The sequence below is a fragment of the Myodes glareolus genome, chromosome 9 (assembly GCF_982192425.1).
Source record: "Myodes glareolus chromosome 9, mMyoGla1.1, whole genome shotgun sequence".
Classification (NCBI taxonomy): Eukaryota; Metazoa; Chordata; class Mammalia; order Rodentia; family Cricetidae; genus Myodes; species Myodes glareolus.
In genome coordinates, this window is record NC_142034.1 from 54,789,474 (window position 1) to 54,810,131 (window position 20,658).

At 49.3% G+C, this 20,658-nt stretch overlaps 1 protein-coding gene across 1 annotated transcript in view; it reads left to right on the forward strand.

Moving 5' to 3' along the window:
- Dnah2 (dynein axonemal heavy chain 2) overlaps window positions 1-20,658 on the forward strand; it is a 114,906-nt gene that overhangs the window by 88,521 nt on the left and 5,727 nt on the right. Inside the window, exons 61-79 of the mRNA XM_087910446.1 lie at window positions 1,122-1,332; window positions 1,513-1,629; window positions 1,824-1,965; window positions 3,103-3,272; window positions 3,418-3,534; window positions 9,469-9,633; window positions 10,120-10,245; window positions 10,360-10,508; window positions 10,582-10,648; window positions 11,016-11,166; window positions 11,379-11,527; window positions 11,703-11,836; window positions 12,015-12,159; window positions 12,268-12,467; window positions 14,667-14,793; window positions 16,625-16,811; window positions 16,945-17,093; window positions 17,176-17,359; window positions 18,036-18,226. Of these exons, the coding sequence (XP_087766572.1) occupies window positions 1,122-1,332; window positions 1,513-1,629; window positions 1,824-1,965; window positions 3,103-3,272; window positions 3,418-3,534; window positions 9,469-9,633; window positions 10,120-10,245; window positions 10,360-10,508; window positions 10,582-10,648; window positions 11,016-11,166; window positions 11,379-11,527; window positions 11,703-11,836; window positions 12,015-12,159; window positions 12,268-12,467; window positions 14,667-14,793; window positions 16,625-16,811; window positions 16,945-17,093; window positions 17,176-17,359; window positions 18,036-18,226 (2,881 nt within the window). The remainder of the gene's footprint in view (window positions 1-1,121; window positions 1,333-1,512; window positions 1,630-1,823; window positions 1,966-3,102; window positions 3,273-3,417; window positions 3,535-9,468; window positions 9,634-10,119; window positions 10,246-10,359; window positions 10,509-10,581; window positions 10,649-11,015; window positions 11,167-11,378; window positions 11,528-11,702; window positions 11,837-12,014; window positions 12,160-12,267; window positions 12,468-14,666; window positions 14,794-16,624; window positions 16,812-16,944; window positions 17,094-17,175; window positions 17,360-18,035; window positions 18,227-20,658) is intronic.

A 20,658-nucleotide genomic window follows, 5' to 3' on the forward strand; every position in this document is an offset into this window, starting at 1 on the left:
GGTGCAGAGACCAAGCCCCATGCTGTTTCAGATGTCTGTCTGTCAGTTCCTCGGCTGAGCCGAGTGGTTTGTGGAAGTCAGGGGAACACTATTGCTGGCTTATTAGGAAGGGTATTTTATCTTATTTGACTTTCCTCCAGACAGTGTCTCACATACGCAGCCCAGCCTGGCTCTGAACTCACTATGTAGCTGAGGATAACCTCACAGCAATTCTTCTGCCTCAGCCACCCTAGGACTGGGGTCACAAGCATGACCCACTGCAGTCACATGGATTGGGTGTTTTGATTAAAGCTGGAAAAAAAAGCAATTTGTAAAAACGATAATAGCATAAATTCACCCATTTGACATGTATTTTTAAGCACCTACTGTGTGCTAGGCATTGTTTCCTAGTGCTGTATGGGTGAGCCCTGTGTGTCCGAACATACAGGGTAACATTTCCCCTTTTTCTATTTACCAATCATTTTAAAAGTTTATGTTATGTGCATTGGTGTCAGATCCCCTGGAACTGGAGTTACAGACAGTTGTGAGCTGCCGTGTGGGCGCTGGGAATTGAACCTGGGTCCTCTGGAAGAGCATCCAGTGCTTTTAACCACTGAGCCCCATGTCTCCAGCCCCACCAATCATTTTGATAAACCCTTTAGTCCAGGAAATACCCACATATTTATTTTTAAAAAATTCCGATTTCTGGCTTCTCTGTAAGCAGAAATGTAGGAAGATTGTCTTTTCGTTGATTCCTACGGAGAGAGGGAGAGGCTCAGTGGGGCTCACTTGCCCCCTTTGGGTGGGTTCATGTTTTCTGGACCATTGCAGTCCAGCTGCCTGCTGCACGATGTGGTCCCCGGAAGAGCCCGAGGTAGGAGAAGTAATGTGTCAGAATGGTTCTCAACAACCTGACTCCGACCATGGTGTAGAGAACAAGTGAGAGGGAGAAGAAGACCTGTGAAGAGTTTGTTGGAAATGCTAACGACCTGACCAAGCTATGTAAAGGCAGGAAGCAGACTGTGTTCGTGTGTGAGGGCAGAAAGAGAGAGACTGAGGTGTTTGAGGAAGGACCGTTATGGAGGACACCTCCTTTCTCAGAGCGTCTCCACACACACAGCTTACCTCAAGCTCCTCTACAGGCTTCTCGGAGAAAAACGGCAGGAGCTGCTGGACCAAGCCAATAAGCTGCGGACTGGATTATTTAAGATCGATGAAACCAGAGAAAAAGTAGAAGTGATGTCCCTGGAGCTGGAGGATGCCAAGAAAAAGGTGGCCGAGTTCCAGAAACAGTGCGAAGAGTACCTGGTCATCATAGTGCAGCAGAAGCGGGAAGCGGACGAGCAGCAGAAGGTCAGAGGTCCTGCCCTTGCGCCACTCTGCCAGGGTCCCCAGGAAGAGGCTTCCTGGCCCCATCACTTACCCCCTCCTCACCTCTTCCTTGGTTTCCTGTCCATCCTTCTCATCGGCTCTGTCGCCCCCCGCCTTTGCTCAAGACAAAGGCAAAGTCCTGTATCTTCTTTTCATCTCTAGGCAGTCACTGCCAACAGTGAGAAGATTGCTATTGAGGAAGTCAAGTGTCAGGCACTGGCAGACAATGCCCAGAAGGATCTAGAGGAGGCATTGCCTGCCCTTGAAGAAGCCATGCGGGTACCAGAGGCTGCCATTACATGGTGCAGGAGTGGGGATGGGGCCAGCCTTCTTTGCCCTCAGAGTCACTGGGAAGTGGGGGTGGGCGGGAGAAGGTGGCATCGTAGTCGGCCCTGGCCCTGTGTTCGGGAAGGACTCGTCTTGCTATCTGAGTTGACTCTGGCCCAGTTCTCTCAGTTAATCCCTTTCTCCAGGCTTTGGAGTCTCTGAACAAGAAGGATATAGGTGAAATCAAGTCGTATGGAAGACCCCCTGCCCAGGTGGAGATGGTAATGCAGGCAGTCATGATTCTCCGAGGCAATGAGCCCACGTGGGCAGAGGCAAAGCGGCAGTTAGGTAAGCAGAGGACATTGTTGGAAGAGACTTCCATTTGTCCGGTGTTTATTGATCAAGTGTAGTTCATCATCTGCAAGGGCCATCTGAGGTGCCAGAGACCCCCTCAGGCCTTCCACAAAGGCCACCCCCCACAGACCTTCTGTTAGGGCCCTCTGAGATGCCAGAGACCCTCTCAGACCTTCTGTAAGGGCCGTCTGCAGACCCTGTCCCCGCAGGAGCACAGAGATTAAGAGGGAAGACCTTAAACATTTGTTGGGATTCTTTAGGAGTTTATAGCAGGAACTGGCTCCTCTCACCATAACCAGAAGAAAATCATTCTGAAGCAATCAGAATGCATGGGAAGATCCAAGGGCAAGAATGCCTCCATGCCAAAGAAGGACAAGAATAGAAAATAAGAAATGACTCTTCTGTCTTTCTCTGTGTCTCTGTCTCACTTCCTTACTCTTTCTTTATGTATATGTGCCATCATGTTCATGTGTGAGATGTGTGAGTGCATGTGTGCAGGCATGTGTGTGTGTGTGTGTGTGTCTGTCTGTCTGTCTGTCTATGAGGGTCAAAAGTCAGTGATGGGTGTTGTTCCTCAGGAACTGTTTGCCTGTTTTGTTTTTGAAACAGGGTGTCTAACTGTGGTCTGGGGTCGCTGGTTACCCAGGCTGACTCACTAGGCACTCTGCTTCCCAGTGCTAGTGATGTAGATTGTAGATGCTTGCTACCATACCTACCTTTTTACTTAAGTTTTGGGAATCAAACACTTCACGCGTGTTTTAAGCACTTTACTGACCACGCCATCTGTCTGGCCTCGGGACTCTAGTTTCAATCTGTGGCTTCCTCAGCTTTGGGTTCCCACAGCAGAATGTAGCTACAGTTCGTCAGTTTTTGTCCAGAAGAAAGTACACAGCACATAAAAGGAATGCCGGGTAGGGCGATTTAACTGTTTGTCAAGGGAAGGGAGTAGGAGATGAGGCTGGGGAGATCGAGGGGGTCCTGGGGGCCGAGAGGATGCCAGCGAAAGGAGCAAGATCAGAAGGGGTCAAATATCTTGGCCTTGGGAACTGGAAAACAATAAGGAGTGGCGGTAGAGCGGGGCAAGAATAGGATTTGGTCCTCTGGGTGAGGCCTCAAAATGTCATACCACAGGCGAACAGAATTTCATCAAGTCGCTGATCAACTTTGACAAAGACAACATCTCAGATAAGGTGCTGAAGAAGATTGGTGCCTACTGTGCCCAGCCTGACTTCCAGCCTGATATTATCGGCAGAGTCTCCCTGGCTGCTAAATCCCTCTGCATGTGGGTGCGGGCCATGGAGGTAGGTGGTGGCCAGAGTGTGTGGGAACCAAGGGGCAGTCCTGGACAAGCTGGGGGGTGGCGGGCACAGAGGAGAAGGAAGGTGCTTGGTGGGTTGTGGGTTGGTGATTGGTTGGAGTCCCCGAAGCCTGGCTGTCTTCTCACAGTTGTATGGGCGTCTGTACCGAGTGGTTGAGCCCAAGAGGATCCGCATGAATGCCGCCCTGGCCCAGCTTCAGGAGAAGCAAGCAGCCTTAGCGGAGGCCCAGGAAAAGCTGCGGGAGGTGAGCTTCCCTCTGGCCTTTTGGAGCTGTTCATTTCTCTCTTCATGACCATCTTTCCCCACTCAATGCTGCACCCAACTCTGTTACCATGCAGCAGTGAGCTCTCTTCCCCTGCTCCAGGTCTTGTTTAGGTCTGTCTGAAGCATACGGTGCAGAAGGCTCCCAGGGGCCCTGTGTCTCTGTGGGTCACAGGACACTGTTGCCCCAGACTCCTTCCGGAGATCGACAGTTACCTCTGTCACAGCCTTGGCTAGGCTTTGGGATATTGACTGACAGCGTGTGGGTAGCGGGTCAGTTTCCGACAAGGGAATGGGTCAGTAGGGTCAAGATGGCAACTGTGAGCCTGGAATGGCAGGAGGGGTGTCTGTACTTGGTGAGGGTAGGGCTGTCTAGAAGTTGGGGAAGGTAGACAAGGTAGACAGCTTCCTACAGGATGCATTCACAGCTGACTTCTAACCATGAAGAACAGTCAAGTACTACTATCAAAAGAATTCAGAACTCCTTGTCTGCCATTTGATTTTTAAAATCATAGCTTTAAGAGATAATGTGCAAGCTGTGGTGGCACATGTGTTTAGTGCCAGCTCTCGGAAGAAAGGGCAGGCGGATCTCTGTGAGTTGGAGGCCAGCCTGGTCTACAGAGTGAGTTCCAGGACAATCAGGGCGATATAAAGAGACCTGTCTCAACAACAAAGTGATAATGTATACAACTTTATCACTAAAGTTGTATCTAGGAACAACTTTGTTCCTAGATAATATACTCATGTTGAAATTAACTTGAAATTCAAAGGTACAGAAGAATATACAATATAAAGTCTTCCCACCTTCTACTCTGTAGCATTCAACTTCACTCCATGAAAGCAACCAATTTTTACAAAACTCATCCTTCCTTCCAAAGATGATCTGTGTTAATATCAGTGTATGCACACATGCACGCAGAAATATGTGCACGTGCGTACACACACACACACACACACACACACACACACAAATACACATGCATACAGACTTGTGGTGATTTGAATGAAAATGGCCCCCACAGGTTCATATATTTGAATGCTTAGTCACCAGGAAGAGGAACTCTTTGAAAGGGTTGGAAGGATTTATTTATTTATTTTGGTTTTTCTGAGGCAGGGTCTCTCTGTGTAACAGCTCTAGCTGTCCTGGAATGTGTTTCATAGACCAGGCTGGCCTCAAACTCACAGAGATTCCCCTGCTTCTTCCTCCCAAGTACTGGGATTAAAGGTGTGTGCCACCACTGCCCAGCTTGGATTAGAAGGATTAGGAGCTGTGATCTTGTTGGGGAAAGTGTGGGACAGGCTTTGAGGTTTCAAAAGCCCATGCCAGGCAAGAGACAGGCTGTCTCTGTCTGTCTGTCTGTCTGTCTCTCTCTCTCTCTCTCTCTCCTCCTCCTCTCTCTTCTCTCTTCTTTCTCCTCTCTTCTCTCTCTCTCTTTCTCTGCTTCTGCCTATTTTTTCTTTCTCTTTCTGCCTCTCTCTCTCCTCTCTGCCTCTCTCTCTTCTCTCTCTCTCCTTTCTCCTCTGCCTCCTCTCTCTTTCTCTCTCTGCCTCCTTCTCCTCTTTCTCTCTCTCCCTCTCTCTCCCTGCTACCTGCCGATCAGGATGTACAGCTCTCAACCACTGTTCCAACGCCATGCCTATCTGCTCACTGTGATGATCACAGATTGACCCTCTGGAAATGTGAGGGAGATCCCCATTAAATACTCTCTCCTTTAAGCTACCTTAGCCTGTGTGTCTTCCCAGCATTAATAGGACAGTAACTAAGACAACACACAAACACATAATTTTTTTTTACATTACACATGCTTCTGGGTGAATTTTTTATTCACCTATGGGTTGATTACCAACAGAGCTGGACTGGGCACCATGTTTGTGACTCTGTGTTGCCCTGTCCATAGCTGGTCTCTGTCTTTCCCCACCACAGTTGTTTTCACTGTCAGAAGCACAGATGTCCTTAAGGCCTCTTCTGGTCTGGCTGTGCAGAGAACTCATCCGGGCTGGATGGACAGGCTTCTGTACACATCCCCATCTCTCCATGCTGTGGCCATATCCTCCTCCTAGCTCTCACAAAGCCTTCTCTCTTACTGTCTCTTTCCCAGGAGGTCACAGCCACAGGTGAGGTGACCCGCTTGGAAAGGTTCCTCGGCTGGATGAGTCACATCCTGGGTCAAGCCATTAAGTCGCTCCTTTATACTTAAACAATGGAACCTCTGGAGTTGCTGCCGATGATTCATTCCCTGGACAAACACAGAGTTCACAATGTTAGGGCTCTGAGTGGATGAGCCGCATGTATTCAAGGACAACGGCTTTGTGAGAGGAAGCAGGCAGGAGAGCCGTGTGCAAAGGCATCTGAGACAGAGATTGTTTGGTCCCAGATATTCCAGGGTTGTCGGCCCTATCTCAAAAGACAAAACAAAGTAAACAGATGGGCAAAATTAACATTTTCCCCTTGTTACTGATAAAGGTTGCAAAATTTAAGAGCCAAATTCATCTTTTGTTTGTTTTGCTTCCCTTCCTTCTTATGGGTTTGAGGGATTGGACTCAAGTTGTTTATTGAAACAGAGTTTTCTGTAGCCAAGACTGGCCTTGAACTTGATGTACAGTCAAGAATGACCTTGAACTCTCCTGGTCCTCCTGCCTCCGACTCCCAAATACTGAGATTATAGGTGTGAGCCATGATGCCTGGGTTTATTTGGTGCTGGGAATCAGACTCAAGGCTTGGTTCATTCTAGGCAAACACTCCACCAAATGAGCTATGTTCCCTGCCCTCTAGCCCTTAGTAAATGTTTTTTATTTTGATAGGCTCTTCATTACATTGTCTGGGCTGGGCTTAAACTCACTCTGCAGCCCTGAGTTCTTGAACTTGTCATTTTTCTTCCTCAGCCTCTCACGTAACTCCGTGTGTATATGTGTGTATGGGGAGGGGTATTCTAAGGGGAATGCCAGAGGCCAGAGGTGTCAGATGTTTCTGGAGCCAGGGTTCTAGGCAGTTGTATGCCCTAGCATGGGTACTAGGAATCAATCTGAGTCCTCTACAAGAACAATATGCGCTTTTAACTGCTAAGCCACTTCTCCAGCCCCCTTTTTCTTCTTAATTTACACTGTATGTGTGTTTACATGTGTGTGTGTGTGTGTGCGTGTGTGTGTGTGTGTGCATGTGTGCGCGCGTGTGTGTATATACATGTGGAGGTCAGAGGACAATGCACAGGAGTTGGTCCTTCCCTTCCTTCTTATGGGTTTGAGGGGTTGAACTCAAGTTGCCAAGCTTGGCATCAAGCACCTTTCCCCACTGAGCCATTTTGCTGGCCTGGGATGGCCAAGCAGCTGCTATTGTTGCTGCCCTTGCTTTTTTCCTTCTCCTCCTCTGCCCTTCTTCTCCACTTTTCCTCTCCCTGCTCCTTATTTTTCTGTTTTGAGGTAGTCTCACTTTATTGCCTAAGATAGTCTGTAGCTCCCTACCTAGACTAGGCTGGCCTTGAACTTGTGGAGATTCTCCTGCCACTGCCTCTCAAGCTCCAAGGTTATGAGTAGCAGCCACCCTTCCTGGCAGAACCTGTTTCCTAGGGTGCTAATCTCATGCATGAGGGCTCTCCTCTCATGATCTAATCACTTCCCAACACCGTGGCACTGAATAAATAAATAAATGCCTAGATTAAAGTTTTTAAAAAGTAGATTAATTTTCCTAAACTCTAGGCTAGATGTCTTTCCCAGAAAAGAGATATAGTTGCTTTAAGACCTGGCTAGCTGGGTGTGGCGGTGCACACCTTTAATCCCAGTATTTGTGAGTCAGAGGCAAAAGGATCTCTGTGAGTTTTAAATCTACAGGCAGATCTACAAAGAGAGCTCCAGAACAGCCAGGGCAAAACAGAGAAACCCTGTCTCAAAGAACAAAACAAAGGGAAAAAAAAAAGGTTATCTTAATTCAAAGTTGAGACTCTCAATGAATATCAGTTAGGAATAAAAAGAAATGTAAACATTTCATGGGACATATATAACTTCCAAAAAAATTACGCTCTCCAAACCATTAATGATCCCCCCCCACAAAGATCACAGTAAAAACTCAATAGTGCCTGAAGGGTTGAGGGTAGGTGGCGATGATTTGGAATTTAGCTGTACCAGGGTTTCAGTTATCTGGAAACTATGAGCTGCGAATTTAAATTTAGTAGGGAAGTCTCCATCGTCAGATTAATATAAGACACACAGTTTAAGCAATGAGCATTTGCTATAATACGGGGTGTAGAGAAACACACAACCTTTTTCGGAGGGGAGTTTGTTTCAGTTGTTTTAAAACACATAAAATCTACCAGTATAACTACCTTAAAGTATATATCAAGTCTTTTGAAAGTGTTTTAAAGATTCTTTCCACATATGGTGTTTTGCCTGCATTGTGCATGTGCAGAGTGTGTGTGTGTGTGTGTGTGTGTGATGTCCATGGAGGTCAGAAGATGGCATCAGATGCCCTGGAGCCGGAGTTACCAGTTATGTGAGCTGCCATGTGAGTGCTGGGAATCGAACCTGGATCCTTTGTAAGACCACCAAGTGCTCTTAAATGTGGAACCATTTCTCCAGCCCCTATACAACTGGTCTTAAAGTGATATTCAATGTATTCACCATGGCGTCCAGCTATGACATTGCTTCTGAAGGAAAGCCTGGTATCCTCTCAATTTGTTTCTTCTGTTGTGATCCCTGCCTTGGAGCTATTGATGGCTTTCCTTAGGGAAGCTAAGACCTATAAAGGTTGCTTCATAGGGAAGATTTTTGCCTCCTCCCATCCACACCCCTTTCTGAGACCATTCTCACTTGTATAACCCAGGCTGGCCTGGAACCGTCTATATAGCTCAGGCTGGCCTTGAACTTGTGGTCATTCTGCCTCAGTTGCCCAGGTACTGGATTTACGGACCATCCCACCATGCGTGGCTTCCTGCTTCTCACTGGAAGACTCCTTTCAGGAGTTCTGAATGGAAGTTGGTGTTGGTGCCACTGATGTGGGTGTCAGGAGTCTTGTGGAGAGCAAGTCCTATCACCTCCGTTCTCTGAGGCACTCTATGGGGCATGCTGTGCTGGGGGTGGAACCCAGGGCCTGGTCCATGTCCTCTCACACTGGAGTTACTATACATCCCAGCCTCTTACGTGCTCAGTTCTGCTGCATGAGGGCTCTTTCATCTTCCTAGGCTTGAGTTTCATTATCAGGTATATTCTGGGCTCTAAGAGGAGAAAGGAAGGAAGGGAAATGAAGCTCCCCTGACATAATATACATCCCTCACTCCTTGATACATTTCTGTCTGGTAGAATTATTCTTATTTTGAGCTGGGCGGTGGTGGCACATGCCTTTAATCCCAGCACTTGGGAGGCAGAGACAGGCGGATCTTTGTGAGTTCGAGGCCAGCCTGGTCTACAAGAGCTAGTTCCAGGATAGGCTCCAAAACTACAGAGAAACCCTGCCTCGAAAAACCAAAATTATTCTTATTTTATTCACAAGGGAAGCAGAGCCTCAAAAAAACATGACCTGTGTGATGTTTGTGAGCATGAGCATGCACACAGCTTATGTCTGGAGGCCAGAGGACAAGCTGCTAAAGTCCAGTCCAGGCCTCCCCTTCTACCTTGGTGAGGCAGCTGGCTTTAGAGCTTCTGGTTATTCTCTTCTTTCTGCCTCCCAGCTCTCCAGCTGGAGCACATGTGTGTGTGTATCTGTGTGTGTGTGCACGCGCACGCGTGTGTGTATTTGTGTGTATATTGTGCACGGCATGCGTGTGCGAGGGCACACTCAGAGAATTGATTCTAGTCAGCTTCACCGGCCCTCAGAGATATTAATTGACCCAAGGGCAGGCACCTTCAAGTGGCAAAGTCAGGATTTGACCTAAAACCATCTGCCCTTGAGCCCTGTGTGTTCCATCCACCGTGTACCAATCTTTCCTAGGTGGCAGAGAAACTGGAGATGCTGAAGAAGCAATACGATGAAAAGCTGGCACAGAAGGAGGAGCTTCGCAAGAAATCTGAAGAGATGGAGCTGAAACTGGAGCGAGCAGGAATGTTGGTGTCTGGGCTGGCTGGTGAAAAGGCCCGATGGGAGGAGACCGTGCAGGTGAGTTGGGCTGCAACAGTGACCGTCCCCTCAAGTAGCCTACCTGACTCAAGAATCCATCCCTATGTCCACTGAGAGGCGATGGTCAGGGAAAACAAGGGCACTTGGGTGTAGGAAATCCAAGAGTAGACAGTGGGAGTCTCTCCCTCCCCTTCTCACATTTGGTAAGAATGTACAAGGAACGGCATCCGTCCACTGGGGGTGGGTTCCGTGAGGGAGCTGGAAGGCACATTAGACCTCTTGGTACTGCTTGTCTTCCTAAGAGATAACAGACAGGCCATCTTGTCTCTACGTCCCTGAGTTCCTGGCTCCACAAAAGGGTTAGATCTTATCAGTGGATAATTAGAGTTCTCTGAGAACAGGGCTTTTGAAAGGGAAGACCAGCTTTGATCTAGACCAGAGTCAAGGAGATTATCTTGTGAAGCATCTCAACCACCTCCAGAGGTCTGGGGTCCCAGGCATTTACCACCCCCTACTGTATCCCAGGGCCTGGAGGAGGATCTGGGCTACCTGGTGGGTGACTGTCTGCTGGCAGCTGCCTTCTTGTCCTACATGGGGCCTTTTCTGACCAACTACCGGGATGAGATTGTCAATCACATCTGGATCAGGAAGGTAAGAAGGGACCTGGTGTGATAAGGGAGCCCTTGGGGTGTGCCCTGGAAGAGGTGCAAGCAAGAGGCAGAGCTGCTGGTGTCTAGCTGAATTTGGGGGTTCTTCTTTCCCCAGATCCGAGAGCTTCAGGTTCCCTGTTCACCTCGCTTTGCCATTGATAGCTTTCTGTCCAATCCTACCAAAGTTCGGGACTGGAACATCCAGGGATTACCCTCCGATGCCTTCTCCACTGAGAATGGCATCATCGTCACCAGGGGCAATAGGTGAGAACAGTTCTGGGAGTGAGAGACAAAGGAGGAGCAGAGCCTGTCTTCTGACGGCGGCTTCTTCTTTCAGGTGGGCCCTCATGATTGATCCTCAGGCCCAAGCCCTCAAGTGGATTAAGAACATGGAAGGAAACCAGGTACTGTGTGGGGCAGTTGTTGGGTGCCCTGAGAGTCTCCCAAGCCTAGTTTCTTCCTCCTCCTCTTCCTTCTCTTCTTCCTCTTCCTCCTCCTCCTCCTCCTCTTCTTCTTCTTAAAAATTTATTTATTTAATGAGCATCAGTGTTTCGTCTGCCCACCTGTCTGTGTGACGGTCTCAGATCCCTGGAACTGGAGTTACAGACAGTTGTGAGCTGCCACGTGGATGCTGGGAATTGAACCCAGGTCCTCTGGAATAGCAGCCAGTGCTCTTAACTACTGAACAAACTCCCCAGCCCCACCTAGTTTCTTCTTGAAGTCCCATTCTTAGCTACTGTGTTCCTCTAAGCTCCTTCCATCCCTCTCCAGGGCCTTAAGGTCATCGACCTGCAGATGCACGATTACCTCCGAATTCTAGAAAACGCCATCCAGTTTGGATTTCCAGTGCTACTTCAGAATGTGCAGGAGTATCTGGACCCCACCCTCAACCCAGTGCTCAACAGATCTGTAGCTCGAATTGGTCAGAGTCTAGGCTTGTTGTGAGCCGGTCCTGGAGACTGGCCAAGTAGGAGACTAGGGTGGAAAGGGAGGCTCTTGGTCTGCATCCCTACGGGTTAGGCCCCAGTGAAGCCTTAAGGCAGGCTGAGTCACTGACCTGTATGTCAATGGGGAATGAGTCAGTCCTTACCTGTTCATCTAAGGTTCTTGCCCTGGACCGTTCTGTGGATGCAGGTGGTCGGCTGTTGATGCGCATTGGTGACAAGGAGGTGGAATACAATCCCAATTTCCGTTTCTACCTCACCACCAAGCTCTCCAACCCCCACTACAGCCCAGAGACCTCAGCTAAGACCACCATTGTCAACTTCGCTGTTAAGGAACAGGTAAGTGAGGGCTGCGGCTGGGATGAAGCTGGGTAGGCTGCAGTGTGTAAGAAATACAAGGGGAGAGCCACGCTTGAGCTGGGCAGCAGAGAAGAGGGTCTTGGGCGGTCTAAAAGGGTGGCAGGTGTAGAGGCCATAGGCATGGGACCCTCACTCTGTATCTTGGCCTTGTCAGGGCCTGGAAGCCCAACTGCTGGGCATTGTGGTTCGGAAGGAGCGTCCCGAGCTGGAGGAGCAGAAGGATTCGCTGGTCATCAACATTGCCGCTGGGAAGAGAAAGCTCAAGGAGCTGGAGGATGAGATCCTCCGGTGAGAATGGCATCCTCATCCCCACGCCACCCTACCCCACCCACCATGTCTGCTCCCAGGACACATCCAGCCAGGCTCCCCACAGGCACAACCGGCACCCTGTGTGGCACACAACAGGAGTCCCTTCCCTCTGATCTTCCAAACGCCTTACTCCAGGTGTCTCCTGGCTTCCTCCTAGTTTGTTGAATGAGGCCACAGGTTCTCTACTAGATGACGTGCAGCTGGTGAACACCCTTCAGACATCCAAGATAACAGCCACCGAGGTCACTGAGCAACTGGAGACCAGTGAGACCACAGAGATCAACATTGACTTGGCCAGAGAGGTGAGCTCTGTCCCCTCCAGTCTGGTTGACTGACCTGAAACCCCTTTCTTCCTGACTTCTTGTTTGTGCCTGCCCCTCTGCAGCCCTGACCCTTACTGACCCCTCCAGGCTTACCGTCCGTGTGCACAGCGGGCTTCAGTGCTGTTCTTCGTGCTCAATGATATGGGCCGCATTGACCCCATGTACCAGTTCTCGCTGGATGCCTACATCAGCCTCTTTATCCTCAGCATTGACAAGAGCCATCGTAGCAATAAGCTGGAGGACCGCATCGAGTATCTGAATGACTACCACACCTATGCTGTCTACAGGTCTGAGGACATGCCCAAGGCAGGGGAATCAAGTGGCTGAAACGTCCCTGGTTTTATGTGACATAGTGTGATTTTAGTGGAGGTTTTAAACACAAATCTGGGGTTTGGGGTGGTAAATTGCTTTCTGTGCAAGCAATGAAGGCTTGAATTCAGATCCTAAGAACCCACATCAAAAGTTGGATATGCACGCCTTTAATCCCAGCACTCGGGAGGCAGAGGCAGGCAGATCTCTGAGTTCAAGGCCAGTCTGATCTACAAGAGCTAGTTCCAGGACAGGCTCCAAAGCTACAGAGAAACCTTGTCTCGACACCCCCTCCAAAAAAAGTTGGATATAATGGTGTGTGCCTGTAATCCCAGCACTGTGGAAGAAAGACAAGATCCCTGAAACCTTTCCGCAAGCAGCTCTAACTGAATTGGTGAGAGGTCCTGCCTCAAAACCAAAGTGGAGAGCAATTGAAGAAAGCCATTCACCCTCTGTTTCTCCATATGCATTGTGCATACATGTCGCCCAGCCACCCACATGTGAGCATACAGACACACACAGACAGACAAGCAGACACACGGACGAGGATTCAGGTCTGGGGTAGGGTCTGAGTCTCTGCATCTCTAATAAGCTTCCAAGGAGCTGTTGGTCCTGATCCGTGAAATTTCTTTTGTTTGATTTTTTTTTTAAGTTTACCTTCATTTATTAATTACTTTTTAGTGGGGTGGCATGCACACGTTACAGCACATATGTGCCACGGCAAGCTTGTGATGACCAGAGTCCATTCTTTCCTTCCGGCTTCTGGGCCCCAGGAATCAAATGTGGGCCTCCAGGCTTGGCAGCGAGCTCCCTTGCCTGCTGAGTGAGTCATCACGCCAGCCTTTGGCTCACATGTTGAGCAGCAGAGCACCTGACTTGTCTCCCTGGACTTGCCTACAGTCCCTCAAGTTCGCTTGCTTCAGATCAGACTCGTGCTCTGCCCCCTTCACAGGGCTCCTCATCCCTGAATGGCGCCTCCACCAACCCTGTCACTCCTGGCAGCAGCTGGGAGTCACTCTTTATTTTCCTAGCTACAGTCAGCGCTGGGCTCTGTTCCTGTGGTTCTGGTCACTTCTCCCTCCCGTGCTCTCCTGACCACTGCGGCTGGGCCTTGGTGCATGCAGCTGGGTCTTGGTGCACGTTTCCACACGGCTGGGCCATGGTGCATGTTTCCACATGACTGGGCCTTGGTGCACGTTTCCACACGGCTGGGCCTTGGTGCACGTTTCCACACGGATCACACAGCATTCCCCTCTCAGGTTACCCTGCTGCTGTGTCCCTCCTGGTCTGTTCTCCAGGTGATCTTGTTGTTCCCTGCTTAACCTCTTCAGTGGTCGTCATCTCTTGAGGGATCCCCAAAGCCCTCTGTGACCTGACCTCCACCTGCCCCCACTTCTTGCCCGCTGCCTGAGCAGCACTGTTGACTTTTACCCCATGCTCTCTTCCCCTGGCATTCCCGATGCTGTAGCTGTCCCTGGAACACTCAATTCCTCGAGCTCCCATACCTTTGGGTCCCCACACACCTCAAGGCACCTGCTCTCAGGAACTTTCCTTTTTCTTTTTAAATGGTTGATTTATTTAATATACATTGGTGTTTTGCCTGCATTTGTGTCTGTGTGAGGGTGTCAGATCCCCTGGGATTAGACCAGTGTGAGCTGCCACGTGGGTGCTGGGAACTGAACCTGGGTCCTCTGAAAGGTCAGCAAGAGTTCTTAACCACCGAGCTGCCTCTCCAGATCCTCGGGGATCTAAGAGCAGCAGGCACAGCTGGATGGCATGCCTTACATTCCCTTGATACTACTCCTGCCTCTGTGCGGGACTCACAGTGGCTTATCCTGACCACTTGCTCAGAGTACACGCCCTTGGAGGGGGGGGGCACGACTGCCTCAGGGACAGAGACTACAGCTGACTGCTGAGTGCCCAGCAAGACAATGAGGGAATAATTGATGTTTTGTTTGTTTAATGAACTGAATGCCTAGTTATGGGTGAACTCCAGGAAAACTGTCAGTCTCTCAAGGTCCCCGAGTCCTTGGTCATTTCCGTGAGGTTTGGATTAGGTGCTGACTACACTCCTTGTTTGGAAGGCTCTGGGTATAACCGTTACACGGTGAGTACCTGTGCTGGGCACCTCACCCCACGTCACTCCCCCCTCCACCTTCCCTGTCCTTTCCTCCTAGGTACACCTGCCGGACCCTTTTCGAGCGCCACAAACTACTGTTCAGTTTTCACATGTGTGCCAAAATCCTGGAGACGTCTGGCAAGCTCAACATGGACGAGTACAACTTCTTCCTGCGTGGTGGCGTGGTGAGTCAGCTCCGAGGTTAGCGGAGTGATCCTGCGTGGTGGCGTGGTGAGTCAGCTCCGAGGTTAGCGGAGTGATCCTGCGTGGTGGCGTGGTGAGTCAGCTCCGAGGTTAGCGGAGTGACTGGAAGACAAAGCGTGCTAAGACCAGGTGCACAGTCAGCAGCCTGGAGTAGTGTGGGGCTGACTCGCGGTGTGATTCCTGACATTAGTACAAGTTGGTCAGTGGAACACCTGTTACCTGTGACCCAGGTATACTTGGCTCTCTCACTAAAAAAAAAAAAAAAAAAAAAAAAGAAAAAAAAGAAAAAGAAAAAAGAAAAATTAAGTAAATAAAAAGTCAGGTGAGAGCTGAACCATGATGGAACACATCTTTAATCGCAGCACTCGGGAGGCAGAGGCAGGCGGATCTCTGTGAGTTCAAAGCTAGCCTGGTCTACAAGAGCTAGTTCCAGGACAGCCTCCAAAGCTACAGAAAAACCCTGTCTCAAAAAAAAAAAAAAGAAAAGAAACCCTGTCTTGAAAAACAAAACAAACAAAACCAAACCAAGTGAGGTGAGGAGGCTACCTGTAATCCCAGCATGGGGTCCTGAGCTTGCTGCCCAGGTACCCTAGCCTGATGGACAGGGTTCCCTTCAGTGAGAGACTCTCTCAAGGGAATAAGGCCACTTTCGTTCTCTGGCCTCCACATGCTTGCACACTCGGACATGCACCACAGACACACAAACCACACACATGCATATACACACACACCAAAGAAAAAGTTCCAAATTTTCATGTAAAAGAATGAGTATATCAATGGAATGGAGCTCTTTTTGCCACTAAAACCACCAGAGGGCACCAGCTTCCTAAACTTCAACTGTTGTGGGCTCTGTAACCCCATCCCCACTGATTCCTCAGTAAAAGTGGCTTCGCATCCATCTTGGATTCCTGGATCCGTCTCTTCATTCAGCATTTACTGTTTCATGCAAGACCAACACTGGAGGCACACACACATACAAGACCAACACTGAACACACACACAGAAGGCCAACACTGGAGAGACATACACACACACAAACACAAGACCAACACTGACAACATACACACACAAAGGTGGGAGGAGATACGTTAAAATATCATGTTTTATTTTTAATAAAAACATAGCAGTTATACAGTTTTATTGGGTACAGTGACTTAACTTTTTAAAATTAAAAACAAAAAAGAAGGCTCTTTTTATAACTCAGGATAACCTAGAATCACTCTATAGCTCAGGCTGGCCTTGAATTCCTGGCAGTTCTCTTGCCTCAGCCTGGGTGATCTGATAACAGGCACCATGCCTGGCACCATCATCATGATGAATTTTAATACATACATACATGTGTGTGCAGTGATAAGTTAGGAGATTAGGGTAGCTGGCATATCCATTACAACAAATACTTGCCATTTTTTGTTGTTGTTTTGTTTTAGGAATGTTTTAAAAAAGTAACTCTTTTTGTTGTTTTTATTTTCTTTTTTCTTTTTTGGTTTTTCAAGACAGGTTTTCACTATGTAATAGTCCTGGCTGTTCTGGAACTCACTTTGTAGACCAGGCTGGCCTCAAACTCTCTGAGACCCACCTGCCTCTGCCTCCCGAGTGCTGGGATTAAAGGCATGTGCCACCACCTGGCTGTTTCTATTTTTTTCAAGACAGGGTTTTTCTGTGTGGCCCTGGCTATCCTGGAATTCTCTATGTAGAGCAGGCTGGCCTAGAACTCAGATATCCACCTGCCTTTGCCAGCGTCACCATGCCCAGCTCAGTAACACTTCTTCTGAGGGTTCCAGCCTTCTCTGTTTTCTCTCTCCTTTCCCCAAGGTTCTGGATCGAGAAGGCCAGATGGACAACCCATGTACTAGCTGGTTAGCAGACGCCTACTGGGATAACATCACAGAGCTGGACAAACTGACCAACTTCCATGGTCTCATGAACTCCTTTGAGCAGTACCCTCGGGACTGGCACCTGTGGTATACCAACTCAGCCCCCGAGAAGGCCATGCTGCCAGGTGCCCAGCCTCCAGCCTGCCCACCCCTCCCAACACTCCACCCCCACCCCCCGCAAACGCAGCCCCTGAACTTTTCCCTTTGCTCAGACTTCCTGCAGCCTCTCTCTCAGGGCACTCGTTTCCTTGTCTCCAGGTGAGTGGGAAAATGCCTGCAATGAGATGCAGCGGATGCTGATTGTCCGCTCCCTGCGCCAGGACCGAGTGGCATTCTGTGTTACTTCGTTCATCGTCTCCAACCTTGGCTCTCGATTCATTGAACCGCCTGTGCTAAACATGAAACTGGTCAGCGACTCCGCCTTCTCGCCCTACCTGCTGTGGTGTCTCTTCCTCTCTTTTGGTTCTGAGACCATCCCTGTACTTTCAGGTGATGGAGGATTCTACCCCACGATCCCCACTGGTATTCATCCTGTCTCCTGGTGTGGACCCCACCAGCGCTCTGCTTCAACTGGCAGAACACACAGGCATGGCCCAGCGCTTCCATGCCCTGTCCTTGGGCCAGGGTCAGGCTCCCATTGCTGCTCGTCTCCTACGAGATGGTGTGATGCAGGGTTAGTAACAGTTCACCATCAGAAACAGGAGAGCAGGAGCTCACACAGGGGAGGAACCTGGAGGCAGGAAGGGGTGCTGCTTACTGGCTTGCTCCTCCTGGCTTGCTCAACCTGCTTTCTTACAGAATTTAGGACCACCTGCCCAGGGCTGGTCCCACCTACAATGGGCTGGGCCTTCCCCAAAAAAAAAAATCACTAATTAAGAAAATTCTTGCCTGGGTGTTGGTGGAGCAGGCATGCCTTTAATCCCAGCATTTAGGAGGCAAAAGCAGGTGGATCTCTGAGTTTGAGGCTAGCCTGGTCTACAGAGCGAGTTCCAGGACATCCTAGGACTGTTACACAGAGAAACCCTGTCTTGAACCCCCACCCCAATGCTCTCCAGACTTCCCAGCATCCTGATCATATTTTTTCAACAGAGGCTCCCTCCTCTCTGATGACTCTAGCTTGTGTCAAGTTGACATAAAACCAGCCAACACAGTATCCATCTCCTTTCACGTCCACTCCTCAGCCCCAGTCCTTTTCCTCGCCCCTACTACTGTGACTGCAGTTCAGCCTGCGCAGAAACCCCAGACAGAGTAACCTTTGACGCTGACCCCACTGCCACCGCCACTGAGTGTAGGGTGTGGGTCAGAAAGCTTGGGGAACTATTCCTGTTGACATTGGCACCTCCTTGCAGGGCACTGGGTGTTCCTGGCAAACTGCCACCTGTCCCTGTCATGGATGCCTAATCTGGACAAGCTGGTGGAGCAGCTGCAAGTGGAGGACCCTCACCCTTCCTTCCGTCTCTGGCTCAGCTCTAGTCCTCACCCAGACTTCCCAATCTCCATCCTGCAGGCCAGCATCAAAATGACCACAGAGCCACCAAAGGTATGGTGGCCACAGGGAGCCAGCGTCACCTGTGCTGTCAGTTCAGCTTGCCTTTATTCTCACTGGCACCAAAGAGAGGCCCAAGCCTTAACGACAACACACCTTTCTTTGGCTCTGGTTGTTTTCTAAAAAAAATCTCTGCCTCTCTTGTGTGTGGCAAACTTCCCAAAAGTAATAACAATAATGTTTACTGAGCACTTATCACTCAGTTTAACACTGATATAATGCCAGGCTCTAGTTTAACACCTTTACATTTATCAACTCATTTCACACTCACACATCAGGTAAGAATTGCAACTCTGGACGATGGTGGTGCACTCTTTTAATCCCAGTACTCAGGGAGGCAGAGGCAGGTGGATCTCTGTGAGTTCAAGGCCAGCCTGGTCTATAAGAGCTAGTTCAAGACAGCCAGAGATACACAGAGAAACCAAACCAAAAGCAAAAAAAAAAAAAAAAAAATGCTACTCCAACTTGATGGGGAAGACACCGAGACCCAAAGTGTAAATCAGTGCCTGGGGCCGCACTCTGGGTGTGAGTCCAAAGTGTAAGTCAGTGCCCGGAGCCGCACTCTGGGTGTGAGTCCAAAGTGTAAGTCAGTGCCCGGAGCCGCACTCTGGGTGTGAGTCCAAAGTGTAAGTCAGTGCCCGGAGCCGCACTCTGGGTGTGAGTCCAAAGTGTAAATCAGTGCCCGGAGCCGCACTCTGGGTGTGAGTCCAAAGTGTAAGTCAGTGCCCGGAGCCGCACTCTGGGTGTGAGTCCAAAGTGTAAGTCAGTGCCCGGAGCCGCACTCTGGGTGTGGGTTCCCAAGCCACCCTTTCCATCACCCACACTCTGCCTCCTGCAGCCACTTCTTCTCTCCATGCCTCCCAGAGTCTCAGCCTCATTCTCCCTCCTTCCTTCCAACTCTCGAGAACCTTCTCTCTCATTTCACAAGTTCACTGCTGAATCCAATGATACTAAATCCAACAGCACTGCCTCTTTAAGATCTGTTCCTGTTACGATATTCCCATGCCCACAGACCCTCATGGAAGCTATTTGGAAGGGTGTGTTGTTTGCTGTGGTCCTGCGATACCACTCAGGGCCTTGCTGTACGACTGGGCTACTGAGATACATACCCAGCTGTTGGTTGTTTGAAGCTAGGTTTCACTGTGTAGTCCCGGCTGGCCTCCAGTTTGCTATCATCTTGCCTCAGACTCCTAGATGCTGGGATTACAGGTGAGTGAAGCGACTGCCATGCCTGGCAGTGAAAAGAAAAGGGTTGTTTAAAATTTTAAAATGAAAAATCCTCACGTAGAGACTACTCTTTAGTATATACTCAACAAATAAATCCTATTTTTTCCTCACCCTGTCCTTTCTGAGCACCCTGGGCCAGCTGTCCCGCACCACTCTCCCCTTCCTGGCTTTCCAGGCACAGCCTTCCTATTCTCCCTCTTCTTCCAACACATCTTTTAAAGTTTGTTTTTTGTTTTTGTTTTTCTGAGACAGGGGTTTCTCTTCCTAGCCCTGACTGTCGTGGAACTCTTTCTGTACACCAGGCTTTCCTCGAACTCAGAGATCCGCCTGCCTTTGCCTCCTAGTGCTGGGATTAAAGGCATGCACCACCACCGCCCTGACACATTCTTTATTAATTCTGTGTTTCTTTCTGTTCTTTATATCTCAAGATTTAGTGCTTAGTCTAACTTTTCTCATTCTACAGTCCTCTTTACACTTGTCACAGTTTCACCTCTAGTCCCCATCTCTGGCTACAGTACCAGCCTCATCCCTGGCTACAGTATCAGCCCCCATCCCTGGCTACAGTACCAGTCCCCATCCCTGACTACAGTATCAGCCCCCATCCCTGGTTACAGTGCTGACCTCAGTACAGAGCTTAACTGCCACGTGATGATGAAGCCTTCCTTCCTGTGACACCAGCATCATGAATCCTACATCCCTAAAACAAGGATGCTGGCTTCTTCATCATTCATTAGATCATTCCACCTTTGCCTCTGGCAACACTTTTTTAAAAAATGTGTTTACTGTTAGAACAGTTGCCTAGCATCCACGAGGTCTTGGGTTCCACCTCTAGCCCAGGGAAGAAATATAAAGTTGACTTTTTGTTTTAAAATAAGAGAGGGTGAGCCAGGTGGTAGTGCACACCTTAATCCCAGCACTTGGGAGACAGAGGTAGGTGGATCTCTGTGAGTTGGAGGCCATCCTGGTCTACAGAGGAGTTCCAGGACAGCCAGGGCTGTTATGCAAAGAAACCCCATCTTGAAAAACAAACAAACAAACAAAAAGATAATGACAGTGCAAGTGTCCAGTTTTTTACTTCCATCGTGTGGGTTCTAGTATTGAACTCGGGTCATCAGTTTGGTGCCAAGCACTTTACCCACTGAACCTTCTCTTCAGACCCTTTTCTCTGAAAACTTATTTCTTGGGCCAGCATCAGTGGC